The sequence below is a fragment of the Gallus gallus genome, chromosome 21, assembly GCF_016699485.2.
Source record: "Gallus gallus isolate bGalGal1 chromosome 21, bGalGal1.mat.broiler.GRCg7b, whole genome shotgun sequence".
NCBI lineage: Eukaryota > Metazoa > Chordata > Aves > Galliformes > Phasianidae > Gallus > Gallus gallus.
Genome location: NC_052552.1, coordinates 1,112,884 through 1,130,193, shown reverse-complemented (window position 1 = coordinate 1,130,193; position 17,310 = coordinate 1,112,884). Strand labels below are relative to the sequence as shown.

Genomic DNA, 17,310 nt, shown 5'->3' with positions numbered 1-17,310 from the left:
AACCTTAACGATCCTGTGGTCCTATGATTTACTTTCTCGCTGCAGGAAATGCAGAGCAGAGAGTTCTGCCGAGCTGCACGGTCTTTGCTTTTCTTCTTTCTTCCCTGCTCATTTATCTTTCCCTCAGATAGCTCTGCTGGCTGCGGAGAAGAGGACAGTTACACTACTGAGAGATAAGCCAGGCTTCAAAGTCTGAATTGATGTGTGTTTAATTCTGAGCTTAGCAGGGTCAAAGGTGCCTGCATCTGAGGAGGAGTGACAGCCTTATTGTTAAGATTAGGTCTAAGGAGCTTGAAACTCAATTTCTGAATGCTGGAGACGCTGTGATTTTGGCACGTCACCTAATTTCATGTCTGCGTCTTGTCTGTAGAAGTGGGATAGCAATCTCTCTTTTTCTCTGCTCGTCATTTATCCGTATTTACTTATTTTCGAGGTCCCTGAGGCAGACTCATCTTTGCATTGTGTCTCAGCAAGCAGTGGTGCTTCAGCCCTGTTCTCAGGTGCTCCCCATAGTGAATGGTGGGAAACCTGGTTGGGACAGTGCAAGTGCAGGAAGTGCAGTCGGAGGGTGCTGTGATGTGGAGCTCTCCTGTTCCTTCAAAGTACTACAAGGGGGCAGTGACAGAGGAAAATATTGCCCTTGCTTCAAACTTGAAGTCATTGGCTTATCAGCTCTCAATTTCTTTTTTCCCCACAGAGGTGATGGGGTTTCTTACTCCTTTTCTCTAAGTCCACCTGCCTAGAAATGTTTGTCAGAGCTTTCTCGATAGCAGAGCAAGCTGACTGGGAGAGGTCTGATGGCACTCCCTGCTCGCTGGGGAGGTGGTGGGACGTCCTGAGCCAGGTTTGCTCCTTGGAACCAACGAACCCAGCAGTGGAAGTCAGCTCCAGGCTGCCTCTCTTGGGGCATGTCTTCAAGGAACAGGCAGATAAAGGCGAACTCGTGTCACCTTAAGCATGACACAGCCAACAGAAGCACTGCTTGTAAAGCAGCTACTGCTGATTATTGGTGAGCAAATGCCTTTCAGTTTTATCGCTGCTGTTACCTGGCACTAATAGTAACACAGTGGCAGTGATGCACCGAAGGTCATCGCATCTCTCTGTTGGGCTGTGTGGCACTCAGCAGAGCTTTCTGTTTAATACAGTCAGTAAATAATAAATGCTATTGGATGAGGAACGCAAGTCAAGGATGCATTCCGCCATTCCATTAGCATTTAAACATGAGTTTTTATTTTCTATTGTCACTCTTTGCCTCCGCTCTGCAGAAGGCAGCAAAGCAGATGGCAGATCCCAGCCTCGATGAGGTGCCAAGCACTGGGGTGGTGGTGGGCCCTTTAAAAGTCAGATTCAATAGAAAATCTATGGAAACAATCAAAATATTCACCTTTCTGGGAGGCCGTTGTGCCAAGTGCAACGTAAAGAGACAGCAATAAATCACCGTGCTATGCACCTCAAATAGATAATCAATTTAATTGAAAGCATCAATAATCATAGTTTGACATTTATTACCCTATGGATGGTTTATCTTTTAGGCCAGGGGACAGCCGGGCAATGATGAATACCAGTTCTGTGATGGAACGCAATTATAGCATGCAAGGAACGGGATTTTATATTCTGCAAAAAAAAGCAGTCGAATTCATAATTGATCCAGATTGCACAAAAAGTGAGAAATGAATGGCTCAGATGCATACAAGCAGAGTTGCAGGGTTATGGCCCTTGAGATAATGTCGCGAGACCACTGCGTTTGTTCTTCTTAAGCCACGGAGGATGGCGGTTCTGCCCAGCCAAGGCTCACCCTATGGAATGTCGTCTGTTTTCCACCCACACCTCGCAGCAAACCAGGTGCCTTCCCTGGCTGTATCTTATTGTCTGTGCTCACCTTTGCATCCCCAGTGGGGGAAAGTGGAAGAGTATGTGATATGCAGGTTGTACAGACAGTAGTCATCCCAAAACATAACACCAATTGTGTGCTTACTCTGCATCCTCCCAAGCAGATTTTTTTCTAACCTTTGGCTTTTTTTCAGTTAGTTTGCTTGTTTCTGAGGACTCCTGGTGCCTTTACCAAGCGGTACAGCCCAGGTATGTTATTGCAAAGCTCTCTTTGTATGGTTTAGAACCGAACCATCGCTCTGAGCTGCGTTGGCTGGCAGGTGGGAGCACAGCAGGTCCAGCTGAACGTCAGCCCGGGTATCGCTGGTGCATGTAATTGTGTCTGTCATCCAACCAGCAGAGTGAATGTCTGAATTAGGGAGGGAGGGCAAACAATTGTGACTTAGAAACTTATGGCAAATTGGCAGCGTTGGCTGCAGCAAAGTGGATGATTGAGTAATGCAGTGTGTCCTCTTCTTGGTTCTCTGCTTTATTCCATCGCTTCTCCCGATCCCAGAAGTCATTATTTATTGTTTTAAAAGAGATTCTACATCTTTTAAACAAGAGCAACAAAACCTTACCGATTTCTTTTGAGCTTTAAAAACACATCTTAAACGCAAACGCTGGTGACAGCTAAGGAAGCCTGGGATGGGAGGATGTGGTGAGGGGACATCTTTGAGCAATCCGACACACCACAAACTCCCTCCAAGGCTTGCATACCGCTTTGCAATTTCCCAGCCTTCAGCACAACCCACTGTCAAACGCTCAAAGCAGTGGAACAGCCCCCGAGGAGCTGAGCGTGGGGTCCAGGCTGAAGGTGAGCTCCCGTGTGACCCCCAGCAGCTGTGTGCCCACGGGGAGCAGTGGGTTTGCTCGTGTGCTGCCTGGGTACAGCAGGTGCCGTGGGCAGACGGGAGGGAATTGCTGGGGCCCGTGGTAATGGGTTCATCCCCTGTCCTTAAGTCAGAACAGGACCAATTGACCCCGGTGACCCGGCAGTGTGGGCTGACAGCACCGGGAGCTGTGCTGCTCCGTCAGCCCCAGCAGCTGCGGGGTGCTGAGGAAGGCAAGAGCCACGTTATGAGGATGTTAAACTGCTGTTATGTTACCCCCACACAGCGACAGTTTCCTCGATGGCGCGTTCAGATTATATGGTGAGATAGGATCTCTGAGCTATACTCCAAGCAGGGCTTATTTACGTTGAGGTTAAACAAAAAAGCTCTACTTCATTAAAGCCTCTTCTATGGCTTAACTACCTTTCATTTCCAGCATCTGGATTCATGTCGGACATTTCTTTGTCTATGAGCTATCGGTGGCAGTTTGGAAGACGTAAACAGGAATGCTCAGTGGTGAGATGATGGAGGGAGCCATCTCCCAACCTCCGTGTTCCCTTTGGCACGAGATGAAACTGCAATCAGCTGCAGAGCTGCACCTTGCAAGGCTTTGCCCAGTGCTGTGCTCAGAGTTTAACAGCAGCGAGGGCTGTGTGTGCTTTTTCAAGGCGTGTAATGAAAACAAAGTGTGGGGTTTTGTGTTGGTGTTTTGCAGTGTTGTGTTCTGCATGGAGCGCCGAATGGAAAATCCATTCTAATTCTGCTAGCGAGCAACTGGAGTTACTGTGGACAGCAAAGGTGAATTTTTTAGAATCCAGAAGGACTACAGATTACCAGGGGGCGTTTTTAGAAGCTCTGTGCTGTTTTGATTGGCCCCAGGAAGGCTTTCTGCGGAGGTTTCGGGATGTTCTGAGCGCAGCCCAGTAGCTGTGCCCACGGCTCCAGCTCACAGCCAGGGCTGGGGAGGTGCTCTGGCACAGCCCTGTGTGCAGTGGTTGCTGCGAGGGCTTTTGCTGAGAAGATGTCTAATCAAGCAAATGTGAGCGGACGGATAATGGCCGGGTTTTCTGACCTCGAGAAATGAAGTGCTCGCCGTATTTATAAGCTCATTTCTCTAGTTACTCGTTGGCTCTTTTAATCAATGTTCTCTCTCGATGAGGGCTTGCTGCTGTCTTAGGGAATAAAACTCCTCTTCTGCTTGGAGGCAGTGGCCGTCCTGCTGGGGCGGGTGGGTGTTGTGGTGTCTGCCAGATGTGGCAGATCCCATTTGCTCCAGCACTGGGCAGGTGGGTCCCAGGTTGGGCGTTTGGGGTAACATCGAAAAGAGAGCATCACACAGGTAGGTGGGAGGATGCCATCCACCCAGCCAGCCCCGAATTCTGCTTTGGCACCGGTAGGTTGCAGGGCAGGGCAGAGGAATGGGTCGTGCTGTGGGAAGGTTGCACTTGTTTAGCTTGCACTTGTGGATCTGTCTCATCACTCCCTGCAATGCATCGGCTCATGGCTGAGGTGCAGAGCAAAGCATGCAGCATTCCCTGCAGGGCAGCTCCAAGCAGCAGTCCCCGCACTGCTACCTGTGCAAGCCATCAGCAGCCCAAGGGAAAAACAGAAACCGATTTCCTCTTGGACTCCCTAAATTCCTGTCTCAAGAAAATGCATTGAAATTGCCACCCACTCTCTGTCTGGCTGATTAAATGAAATATTGACCTTTTCCAAACACAATATTATCATTCCAAGCATAATATTATCCAGTTCTCTCTGAAATTGTTTCTCCAGCTCTTAAAAGGGAACTCACCTGGCACCCCCTATCAACTCAGATAAAACACCATTGTGTGCTTTTTAAATGAGAAACGGATTGTGCCAATGTCTGAAGTTCGGCCACAGTATAATTCCGTATTAACTTTTCTTAATGGAGAATATCATTTACTTAATATCACTTGTCAATAAAGGAGGACAAAGTGGCCTTTTCTGTCCCCTGCTGTTCTCTTTCCTGCAGAAAGCATTGCTGCAGGGAGTTGCTCCAGATGAGGATGCAGGATGAGCACCCGTTCTGCATTGGGATGGCAGTGGGACTTGAGGGCACGTGGCAGAACAGCAGCACATGGCACACAGACTGCACTGCCTGTAACTACACCAATGCAGGTCTCCCCTCCTGCTCAAATCACCTGTGAGGCTCTTCTTAACTCCAGCTTTTCAAAGGCCTACATTGCTAGATTAAATGAGAGCGATGTAACCATGTTCTGACTGTTCTCTTGGCAGCTGCATGGGGTATTGGTGTCTTCTGCTACCAGAAACAGGACCCAAGCCTCACATCACCAGCCCTATGTTTCTCTTCTAGCCTTCCGAGGCTTTAATGGGCCATTTTTCTTGCTGCATCACACTGCTTGTGACCTTGTCATGTTCAGGTGACAATTAGGTTGTCCTGCTGATGGGTATCAGAGTGACACAGCCCATCCCGGCCATTGGGTGCCGGGCAGGGATGCGCTCCTCCAGCTGTGCACAGTGTGAGAAACACATCTGAGCTGCCAAATGAGACAGTGCATTTCCCACTTAAAGCTTTTGAAGCTGGTGGGAACGTTGCATGTTGGCTTTATTTTCCTTTGAGTGTGATTAATGATAAAAAACTGACGTGTCACAGCTTAGCTATTTAGCTTCGGTGCTCTGCTATGGTTACGTTGAGGGCCATTATTTTGATGGAGCTGAGGACAAGCTCTAGATAGGGACACAGCTCATTGAGCTGGGTTTCTGGCAAGTTCTGCATACAGGGAATGTATGTATGTTATGTTTGTGCTTGTGATTTGGCAGGCTTGCATGCAGGTAGCTGATTCGGTGCTCATTGGCGTGGTGCATGACTTGGGTTTTTGAACCAAGGCAGGAAAATGTGCCTGAGAAAAAAACATATTGGTTATACACTCATTGAGTGTGGCAAAACAATTCATAATTCTTATCAGCGTCTCGTTAGGCTGTAAGGAAGAGAATGGAATGAGGTCATTTCTCCCTGTTCTTTCTCAAATGCCTAACTGTGTAAGCACTACGTTGAAGTAAGCCTGCAGGCTGTGCCACTCAGCATGGCGATGGGAGAGGGCAGAGCCAGCTGGCCCTGCTCTGCAGCTGGAGAGCTGGAGCAGGAAATCTGCTGCCCTGGTACACCTTTAAGAAGGGATATAATGCGCCATGGGAGGTTCAGGTTGGGTATTAGGAGACATTTCTTCTTAGAAAGAGTGGCCAGGCATTGCAAGAGGGAAGTGGAGGAGTCACTGTCCCTGGAGGTGTACAGCATGGAGATGCGGCGCTGTCAGTGGGCTGGGGTGGGGCTGGACTCGGTGATCTTAGAGGACTTTTGCAACCTTTATGGTTCTGTGATTCCATCATCTTCTCCTGGTTCCTCTGTTGGTGCTGAGACTTTCCTGTTCCCTGCAATACTGATGTCAATAAGTGGAAGCAGGACTGGAAATGAGTGCAGCCCCAGCAATACTCTGCCAAGGTCGGTTCGTTGTGTGAACCTCACCCAAAGGGAGACAAGTGATTGGGGTTCAGATGCCAAATTATTCTAGGGCCTCAATGCTGTATGTGTGGAATCCTTTTCAACACACATCTTCCATCTGAGAGCACTCTGTAGGATGTCCTGCTCATAACAGGTATGACTCGATATTGAGATTTAAGTGCACTGCCCTGTATGGATGCACGTGTCAGTGTGTGTCCTGGATACAAAGGCTGCAATTTAATATGAAGTATGAGCTCGTCAGCCAAAGCCCAGAGGTCCCCATACGTCAGATCAAGTGCATGTCAGTGTTGCCATTACCAGATGATGTATGATCTCTCTTTATTTACTTATGATTATTACTGATCATCTTAACAAACAGGTTATCAATATGGGAAGTACGGGGGAAGTTCATTTATATTATTCTGTCAATATCAAGGTCATTTTTATAACTAAAAAGGGTCGAGAACAAAAAAAGAGATGGATGGTATGTGACTAAAGCTAACCATCCAATCCACTTACATGGCTGCAAACGGCGACGCTTTATCTGTTAACCAAAACATTACATTTCACTCTTGAAGATGGTGTTTTGCTCAGATAATGAATGGCTCCAGGTCCTTTAAGTGATTGTGTTATGTAATTCTGCAGCGGAGAGCACCCGGAGTTGGTGACCCTCACCTTCCCTTCGCTCCTATTTTCTCTATGGACAGAGTGAAAATGTAAACTGTTTTGCAGTTATGACAGAGGCTCTCATGGGTTCTCAGTCTGCAAGTTATGTTCCCAGTTTGGAAGATGAACACACTGAGAAAATACAGACACCATTCAGCTCTGGGCGCATCCATCCTCGTCCACAGGCTGTGCTCGCTGTACATGCAGAGAAGTGCCCCTTTCATCTGGTCAGAATCTGTTTCTATAATGGCATTTCCCTCCAGGAAAAGGAGTTCACGATGATATTTGTAAATGTATTTTGAGAAGAAAATCGATATATTCATTTGAGCACTTTTTTTTTTCCCTCGTGTTCTATTACAATCTTCTTTTCTGGGAAGTGTTTGCAGAGGTAGGCAATAACAGACAAAAGACCAGTCATTGAGAAATCTCATTAGAGGTAGGATTTGTTAATTATCTACAAAATAAATAATTGCCGTGGATAATTAAGGTCATTCTGAAAGCCGTACCAGTTGGTTTGTGCTCCTCGGGACGGGACAGGTGGAGGCTGCTCCCACTTGGAGCACCTGGATTCATTGGGGTGCACAGGCTTCAGGATTAGGAGCAGCTGCACCATTCCTCCCCAGGGCACCCCAAAGGCAGTGCTTGGTTGTGGTGGGACTTTGGCCATCCTGCAGCTCACTGGCCAAGTACCCAGCGCTGTCATCACTACCACACTTGAGACACAATGGGGTTCTCAAAACACCGTTTATCTGGGTTTGCTATTTCCTTCACCTCGTGGGTCACTCAGAATCCAAACAGCAAGGCTTGTTTTGTTGCTGTTTATGTTGTTTTTTTCCCCAATAATTTACCATCTGTGGTACTTATTCTTCTTTCAAGAGTCACTCTGCATTGCTAAAGGAGATGCAGTGGGCCCGAGCTTGTTACATAAATGTGTCTCTCTGCTCCAGAGTTCTTAAAGATCTCATTCTCTGGAGCTGATAAAAGCCATTTTATTTAAATAGTGTAAATAGATGGTTATTAAAGGTGGTGCCTGGTTGCTGAAACGGAGAAGGAGAATAGACAGGGCTTAGACGTGGCATGCTCTGAATGGGAAATGCATCCCTAGCTTGGATCCAGGGAACACGTAATGAATGAAATACATTCTCCTTCAGCAAAACCACCAAACTATCAAGTGCATTTCTCATGCTCATTAACACTGGACTTTTAGAACCTGATAAGAATGCCATATAAAATCAAACAGCCCCTAAAGACTGCGAGATTATATGTAATGCTCTCCTATCACCAGCCCCTGAGTGCTTGGCAGGAGAAATGGTGACATTTACTAATCAGTACCCTCTCTTATTTGTCTTGGCTGAAAGTCTCAAGTCCTCAGCTTATTGAAGTTATTACAAACGCTCTCCATTAGATTCTGTTTAACTTCCTGGTATTTGCAGTTGAACTTGATGGCGAAGTCATGGAGGAGTTATGTCTAAAGCGTTGCGATACCATGCATGTAAATTGCATGCTGCTTTTCTTTCTTGCAGACGTTGTTCTTGAGCATATCCTTAATGTTTGGCACTCACTCTTTCCACCATTAACTCCCCCGGCACTGCCCTGCTCCTTCGGGAACGCCCAGAAGCCGATTCCTGTCTGAAGTGCAGCTCAGGATGCCCCGTTCCCCTGAACACCCTTTGGAATAACCCGTAACGATTCACCTCTGTGCACTGCGGTTTGTTCTCCTGGAGGTCAGCAAACAAAGCAGTTCCTTTGCACAGCCCCACACAGCACAAGCAAGTGCAGAGGTGCTCACTGCGCCCGATCACCAGAAATTTTGGACCACTGATCACTGTTAGTACTGAACGCTTTCTGTGCCGTGCAAGACCACCTTTTTGTTCAGGCTGAAAAATAAATGCTTATAAAATGGTCTGCGCGGCGCATACCAGGGCTCTGCAGACTGCTACTGGTCCGCAAACCACAGTTTGGCTGCTCCACAGTGTTCCCAATTGTGCTGGGGTTGCCCTTAGCACTGAATGCCTGGTTTATTCTTCATCCTCCTTTCAGCCCGTGGCTCGCTGCGTGCCAGGCAGGGCTGTGCTGTTCATCCTCCTTGCTCACCAGCCAGGAAAGGAAATTCTTCCTCTCCGAGCGGAGCTTTCCTCCCTTTCCTCTTAATTCCAGGCACATTCGCTGCAAATTCCCAAGACAGGATATTGAAAATTTCCTCAAGTGAATAGTGCTTCACCAGTTTATTTACTATGGAAAATACGAGACTTTGTCAATTTTTTGGCCAGAAAGTGCTCTAAAGTCTCCGTGTTTTTAAAATATGGCAAAAGAAGAAAAGATTGGAAGTGCTGGAATGGATTTGTGCTGCAGCACCTGAATGCAAAGCTGGGCAGCTCACAGAAATCCTTGCTCATCCTCCTTGCTCCGTATGGCCAGGCTCATTCTATCACTGTTAATGCAGTGATGGGGCAGCTCCCAGCTGGGAACCAAAGGGCAGTAAGCAAATAATGGCCATGTGCTTCCTGGGATGGGAAGGAACTAATGGAAATGGCTGCCCAGGGAGGTGGTGGAGTCACCGACCCCAGAGGTGTTCAAGGAACGTTTGGACGTTGTGTTGAGGGACATGTTGTAGTGAGAGCCATTGGTGATGGGTGGATGGTTGGACTGGGTGATCCTGTGGGTCTTTTCCAACCTTGGTGATTCTGTGATTCTATGAGATCTGCTTCCTGGCAATCCAGGGTTGGGTATTTCAGGACCCGATAGCTGTGGTGACAATACATCAGACTCTGAATTATTCCAAAGCATTGGATGGAGTGGCTCTGCAGTCTGTTGGGGCAGAAGGCTGAGAGTTTTGCCTGATTTTCCAGACGACTTCAGGCAGCTCAGCCCTTGGCACTCACTTTGTGAGCCTTTCAAGTTGATATCTTTCTTCTACAGAATTCAGAGCTTGCAGAATTTACTGTTCCGTTGCTTATTTTTGTTTAAAGATTGCCTAAAAATTGGTATACGCGGCTGAGCAGATTTTGTGTTGGTCCCATGGTGCCATTTGGAAGATCTGTGCTATCCAGGGTGATGAATGCCTTCGGTTGCTGACGTATCTAAAGAAGCTGATAACAGCAGGTGCCAGGGAGGAGCAGCAAGGCTTTGATGACCCGGTTGTATGCTGGGGAGGGCCTTTGTAGGTAATGCCAGACTTCTTGGAGGAGCTGGGAAAGCAGCAGCTGTTGTGACAGCGATGTGTTTTGCACAGATCAGCTTTCACTTTGAAATTGGCAAATGGATTGTTATGAAAATTGTTAATAAATAAACAACCCTTTTCTGCTTGTGCATCTGCACTCGGCAGAGCCGTTGGTGCAGAGCAGGTCAGCTCCTCGCTGCAGGATTTGGTGGTACAACCAGCAGTGCTTTGTGTGTCTGAGGCGAATAGTGGCAGCAAACAACACATCACACATTGCAGCTTTTCTCTGTTGCCTTATTTAGGTTTGTAAAACTGCCCTTGGGCGCCAAGAGAACGTTAGCGAGGTGCTTGCTAAGGCCAGACAGTTGGGCACGATGCTGCACAGGATGGGTGTGTTAGAGCTGAATGAGCCAACGCATCCCACTAAAGGATCAGATGACAGCGAAGGGCCAATTAGTAAAAGAAGTGCTGTTATCCACATGCCAGCTTTGCGCTGCCATTGGGCTTCCTCTTGCATTTCCAGCTTGGTACAAATGTGGAAATACTGCAAAAACACCCCAAATCTCAGTGGCAGAGCAGGGGTAGGCTGTGCTGAATACATCAGGCCATGCCTATTCAAGTTCTTTTTATTTTTAAATGACAGTTTATCTGAGCTCACGGAATGAATGGATAACGTTACTATTTACATAAGCTCATTGTGATCTGTCTCGGTAATGTAATCAAATTAGGGTTAACTGCAGCTGGAGAATGCCAGCTTGTAAACTGTTTTTCAAAAAGAATCACATGGTGTTACTTGACATGTTTAGTATACATTCGGGAGGCTTTGCAAAAATTATAGCACATCCCTCACTCGTGTAGCTCAGGCAGGATCCCACTGCCAGCAGTGTGCAGAGCCCAGGAGATGAACACAGGGAAGCATTGCTGCTGCACCTTCATTGGGTTCCCAAGGCATAGCAGTGACACATTGCCTTGATTCTGGCTAACATCAACCTATCAATGGGTAGAAAAAGGGTACGGTGTAAATTCGGAGTACGTTTCAGAACATCTGTGTCAACTGCAAGGCTGCAGCCCACTGTACACGTCAAGCACTCTATTTGGGATTATGGCATTCAGATGAGATGAAGTCCAGCCTGAGCTAAAATTACCCAATGAGTAGATTTTCAAAGTATCTTTTGTTATTCTTATTAATAAACATCACATCTGGTACTTTCTCTCTCGTTTAATTAGGAGGTAGCGCTCCGTCCTGCTGTGTGCCCCAGGTTCTGCTGCTGCAGAGCTCTCCCTGCAGCCTCTGTTTTCAAACACTTCTCATTCCAAACTGGGAATGCAGAACCAGGAGCTTGAACTTTCCTCCCGAACCACCCAGGAGGGCTTCTGAGGGCTGTTGGAACCCGGTGATGGTTGGGCAGCATCCCTGCCCCAAGGTGCCCATCCTGCCAGCTGCTTCTGGGCACATCCCCAGGGAGCATTTAGGTGTGCAGTGCGATGCTGTGCTGCAGAAGTGCAATTTCTGAATGTGTCCAAAGCACTTTTTGCTGAATTTTTTATTCTCTGGGAATTTCAAAATTTGAGATCTGCTCTGAATTGAAGGGGAAAAAAACAATTTGCTTTGAGAGCCATAACTTGCCCCATGAGCACAGATCTATCCAAACCAACAAAAGGAAGCTTGTGTTGGCATTTAGATTCAGACTCAGGAATTCCTGACTCTTAAGCCTGTTTATACAGGACTACACCACAGCCCAATTTGCACTTCATTTCAGTGTGTTTTTTTTTTCCCATCCACATTTATGGGCATGTTGAACGGCCGGATTATGCACTCTGAATGCACGTAATTAACCAATTGTGTTTAAAGGTGTTTTGTGTATAATAATTACAGTGAGGTGTCTTGGTCTGAGGGCAGCTCCCAGTGGCTGTGGGTCCTTCAGCACGGCCAGCTGTGGGCAGGGCTCTGCCATGGCTCTCAAAGGGCTCCCAATGGCCACCAGCTCCCAGAGCAGGGGCTGGGGGTGTTCCATGGCCACCAGCACTTCCCGCAGTGCAGTGACATGCACTCCTCATTGGGTGTCATTCACTGTCCCATGGAGGTATTCCAACCTGTGCACTGCACACACAAGTGCACGAGCACGTGGAATTTTATTGCTCTGCCATTCAGCTCTTGGTCCTGTTTGCTCTCAGCTGCTTTCCAAACCACAATTACAGTATCTATTAGAGCTGTTGTAAAGCACAAAATGCTTCAGGATTCCCACTGTTTAAAACACGGTGCTGTTATTACAGCTGAGCTTGGAGGCGTTTGCCAACATTTCTGAAGTCTATCAGTTCAGTCCATCCCACCTGGACACGGCCAACCTCTCAGCCACCAACTGCAGTGGGTGTGCACCTGAGAGCTGCGGCCCTTATGTCATCATAATGATTGTAATAATAATAATCCGTATTATTTTATGACAATCTTTGCTGCAATCCAACTTAACCTTTATCCATTTTGTTTTTTGTTTTCTCACAGCAAATACTGACTGATCCCGAGGTGACCTCCCAGGAGGGCAGCATCAAAAAGGTAGGATATGGCTCAATTTTATGCAACTTGTATTACTGTCTGGCTTTGAAATACACCCAGTTTCTCTTCTTCTGCTCTTGATTTTGAACCAGGCCATGCATTGCAATAATTGTCCTAAAACTTTTCCAGTGTTTGCTCTTGCTCCTTTGGATTACATCTTGTGGTTCTATTGGCACATTCTTCTGTCTTTTTGTGATTCCAGCATTTATGAAAAGGAAAATAGTGGTGTGAAGTGTTTCTTGATTCAGCTACAACATGAACAGCTACGAGTCCAAATCTTAAAACCTCATTTACCTCTTTTCCAGTAAAAGAAAATGTTGGTCCTTTGTTAGAAGTGCTAAATTTTTAGAGGTCACTTCACCATGTAAATGTGGCTTACGGAAAGGCCCAGGGAATAGGAGCAGATATATGAAAGGATAACATTTAACGAGTATGATGTATTACCAGTGCTTTTCATCACGTTGTGATGCTTAAACTGTAATAGTGACCAGAGAAAAATGTGTTCCAAATATGGCCCAGCTGTATAAATCTCTGCGCAGCGGCTGCGAGGCAGCTCAGCTCCCCACGTTTCAGTAGCCAGCCCTCCATTTGGCTTCGGGTTGTTCCCAGGAACGTGGGGGTGATTCCCTCCATGGCCATCGGTGGGGCACTGCTTGTTGGGGGTTGTGTTTGTTTATGGCCGTTGGGTGCCCATGGAGGCGACGTGTCCTTGCTGAAATATGGAATTGACTGTAACTCCTTTCAGATGTGATGGCCTTACATTGGGTATTCACAGTCGTGTTCATAAGATATGGGTTTTTTGAAGCGGGAGGTGTGCTAAATGGGAGCCTGCAACAACTGCCTTTTCCGTTCGCCCTTTTAGGCCATCTTCAATACTGAAGGTTAAAAGGAAACACAGCACAGTGCAATGCAATACCTGTCAGTATCTCCAAAGTTTGGGAGCAGATACTGAGACCCACGGCCGTTGTTGGGCCGTTCTGTTCCCGCTGGTTTGAGACAAACAAGCTCTTATTTTGGGGGCTCGGGCTCTCGCCATGCAATGTCCTGTGACCACGCCATGACCTCCCGGCAGCCCCATTGCAACGCCGCTGAACTTTTTACCTTGTTCCTCCCCATAACTCACTGGGTGTTTGTCTGTGCCTCTGTGGGATCCTTTTGTCTGGACAGACATGGTGACAAGGTGGCAGGTTCTTATTATCACCATGCACTCATCGCAGCCATGGAGGGAATTCTCCATGGCCCAGACTGTTTGGCCGTTCTTTCTCAGTCCTTAATTACAATACCACTAATGAATGGTGCGTCCCTTCTTTGCTGAATCTCCATTACCCCAAAGTGAGCAGGCTTTGTATGGGACGGGGGTAGAAGGAAACATTGAACTGGCAGCTGTATGTCTTGGATACGTGTTTCTGTGTTTAAGCTCCATTATGTTATTCCAAAGAAGAACATTGCAAAACCTACAGGTCTTGAACAACACCATGTCCTTAACTACTTTCCTGGGCAGCAGGTATGAAGCTGGCCAATTATGATATTTGACACGGGGGGAGCATTGCCCCTCCATTGCTGTCTCTAAATGCGGTGTAGAGAAGCTCTGGTGGGAGTTTATGAGGTGATAAATTTATTGAAGGATGGGCAGTAGGGCTTTACAGCTGGGGTAAAAAAGGTCAAAGCGGTAAGGTAAAGAGTTCAAGTCTAAACTTTATGGCTTGTGACAAGACTACTGCTGGACAGCTTTGCAGTCAGGGAGAAAAATGGAAAACAAAGAACAAGAAACCACTCTGTACCGTTGTGGGGGTATCTCAGAACGGTTTGGTAGCACTGTTGGCTATGTGGCATTTTGCTCTGGTGGCACAAAACCTTTTGGGAGGAGATTTCCCTTCCCAGCGTCCCTGAACCATTCAGTTGCCACATCCCTGCTGAAGGCACAGTAGCTGATGTGTGAGCTCCGTTTATTCCTGCCCCCTCGGAGGGAGGTGGGTGGTGGGAAGGGGATGCAGACAGCACAGAGCAGTGGGTGCAGAGCAGGAGATGGAGCTGGAGCTAAGATGGGGCTGTGATCCCAGCGCTCACTGGGCTGACTGCTGTTTGTGGGCTGAGAATGGGGCGTAGCAAAGGTTAGGGGGAGAAAAATGCTGTATTGCACAGTAAAGCAGGCCTTTGGGCCTGGGAGCAAAACAAAACTCACCATTTCCAGTGTTTTCCAGTTGGTGTTAGTGCTGTTTGTGCCAGCACAGCTAACAGCACAGTCCTACAGTGGTGCTTGTTGTTTGTCTCACTGGAATTAAGATTTCTAACAATATTAAGGACCTCTGTGCAGGATCATTTGTCCGTACCTGCAGTGTGCTGTGCCATATAATAAAGCATGGTGCATTCCTGGCCAGCTTTTCCTTTACCTGCTTTGCTTGCTGATACTGGGTCGACTTGCACAACTCTGCCTTAGCTCCTGGCCCGGTGTTTGTAAGTACCCGGCAGTGTCAGCAGTGCTGCAGGGAGCTGTGCTCAGTGAGAGGAGCACCCACACACACCGTGTACCTGCGGGCACACTGTCCCTGCTCCCCAAACTCCTTCTTCCAAGCCATCCTCCTGCAGGCTGTTTATTTTGCTCAGAGAGCAGCTCACACGTTCTGTGACTGAATTTTCCTACACGCCTCCGCTGCCTTCAGGGTGTTGGAGCACAGGGCTGTCCCCCTCTGCCTCATTGTTGCTTTGAGGAGGGGGGAGAGGAAAGACTCAGCCTCATTATCGGGCTCAGCTTTGGGTGCATTTTGCTGTTCCCAGCTGTGGGTTTGGGTTGGGGTGCGCCGGTGCCCCCTCCCCGGCTGCTGTGATGGGGACGCGGGGACTTCTCCTCCTGCAGCTCTCCATTTAGTTTCTGTTTACTTAAAGGGAATAGCCCGAGGGGCTACTGGAGAGAAAACATCTGTGGGAGATAATCTATAGAGTTATCTATCTATCACTCTTGTCGACCCTGTCTCCCTCGAGAGCAAGCTGAGAGACTTGTAATAAAAAGGCATCGCTGAAGAGGCTTTAGGGACAAATAAAGAGACATGTTAAGGGCCAGCTGAAAAAGGATAGAAGACATTATTAAAGCTCAATAGCCGTCTTATCAAAATCCAATAGGATAGGCATTTGGCAAAAGGCTTTAAATTTATTCTTTGACTTTCTCGAGAGCTTGAATTTATCCATTAACAGGAACGTATGGCGGGGGAGCGGGAGATGCTATCGGCTTCAAAAGGGTGGGATTCAATCGGGCATTGTGGCAAAAACAAGGAGCACAAAGTGATGACAAAACCCATTTCTTCCCTTTGGCTGACTTCATACTTACATTGCAAAACACTCCAAGTGGGTAACAGAATGCTGCTGACATTATAAAGTGAAAGTAATTCATTCGGTACCTTCGCTGCTTTTCCCAAATCGCAGAGGTTTGCCTTAAAAATAACATGGCTGTTAGGAACGGTGTGAGATTAGAAATGTTGACCTCCTAGAAAGCGTGGAGAAGCAAACCTGGATGGGGGGGATGGAGCTTTTATTCCTAAACCAAAAGTTAAAAAAACCCACCCCTGTTTTGTTACTGCAGAAACGAGGAGGAGAGGTCCATAAATCTCGCCGGGTTTATTATTGTACACAGAGTGCTACAGGTCACAGGAACCATCTGATACTGCAGGAACACATTGTTCACACAGGATGATTGATTGATAATTATGATAATTTGCAAAATGATTATTTGGGTATTATAACCATCACTCGTCCCACCGGGTTGCTGTGAAGACATTTTCTATATCACAGCCGTCAGAAATGGCCTCTGGCAGCCGGGGATATGGAGGGGTCTGCTCGGCCGTCCCGCCGGGATCCGTAGGGCTGATGAATGATGACCCAGAGGAGTCAGAAATCAGACTTCAATAAGCAGTCAGGAAGGTAGTTAGAGAAGAGCAAGGGAACTGTTCACTGTCTTTTGTGCAGCAATTACGAGCGGGCCAAGCGCCCCGGGGCTCAGCGCAGCCTGTCACAGAATCACACACAGACGTTGGCCTCCAGATTGCTGCTGGAGCTGCTAAAGGTCCTGCATTTGCAGCACTTTGCACGAAACTGTGCATATCTGTGTCTATTTACCACTTACTCTGTGTTATTTACTCACTGTGTATAACAAAAGGTGGTCTAAGGCCGTTAGTGGAGCTGATGTAAAATCTAAAGTTCACTATTTCTGCATCTTTCAATTTTGCACGCCAAAGGGTTGAACCTAAAACATGAAAGAATCGAATCCAAAATGCTGAAGAACTGCACCCAGAACAGCCCTCACGCTTACCAAGAACCACTGCTTTGGAAACGGCACTGGGAATTTTGAAAATAACGTCGGAAATTTTGAAAATAGCACTGAAAATTTTGAAAATAGCATTGGGAATTTTGAAAATGGCATTGGGAATTTGGAAAATAGCGCCGGGAATGTTGAAAATAGCATTTGCTCTGTGCACTTAACTCAGCACAGGACCAGGGAGCGTTGCCTTTCCTGGCTGCCGGGGCTGGAGCTGTTCCCTGCAAGCATCCCGTGCTGCCGTAGCGTGGCTGCAGCTGCCATCTCCCCACGAGCCCCGAGCTGCTGTTCTGTGCGCTGTATCTCTATGAAATAAGGGCATGTTTAGCCGCCACAAACAGAGGCAGCTTTGAGTTGATTTTTATAATCTTTCCCTGAATAGGTTTGCGTCATTCCAGTAAGCCCAGGACAAAAGAGTGGACAGTGTCTGAGAGTCTTTTT

General features: G+C 47.3%; 1 protein-coding gene across 4 annotated transcripts in view; it reads left to right on the top strand.

Moving 5' to 3' along the window:
* The window catches only part of PRDM16 (PR/SET domain 16), a 398,575-nt gene that overhangs the window by 297,829 nt on the left and 83,436 nt on the right, over window positions 1–17,310 (top strand). For all 4 annotated transcript variants that reach the window (XM_025142614.3, XM_004947378.5, XM_040651288.2 and 1 more), the window contains one exon: window positions 12,513–12,563. In XM_025142614.3, the coding sequence (XP_024998382.1) occupies window positions 12,513–12,563 (51 nt within the window). The remainder of the gene's footprint in view (window positions 1–12,512; window positions 12,564–17,310) is intronic.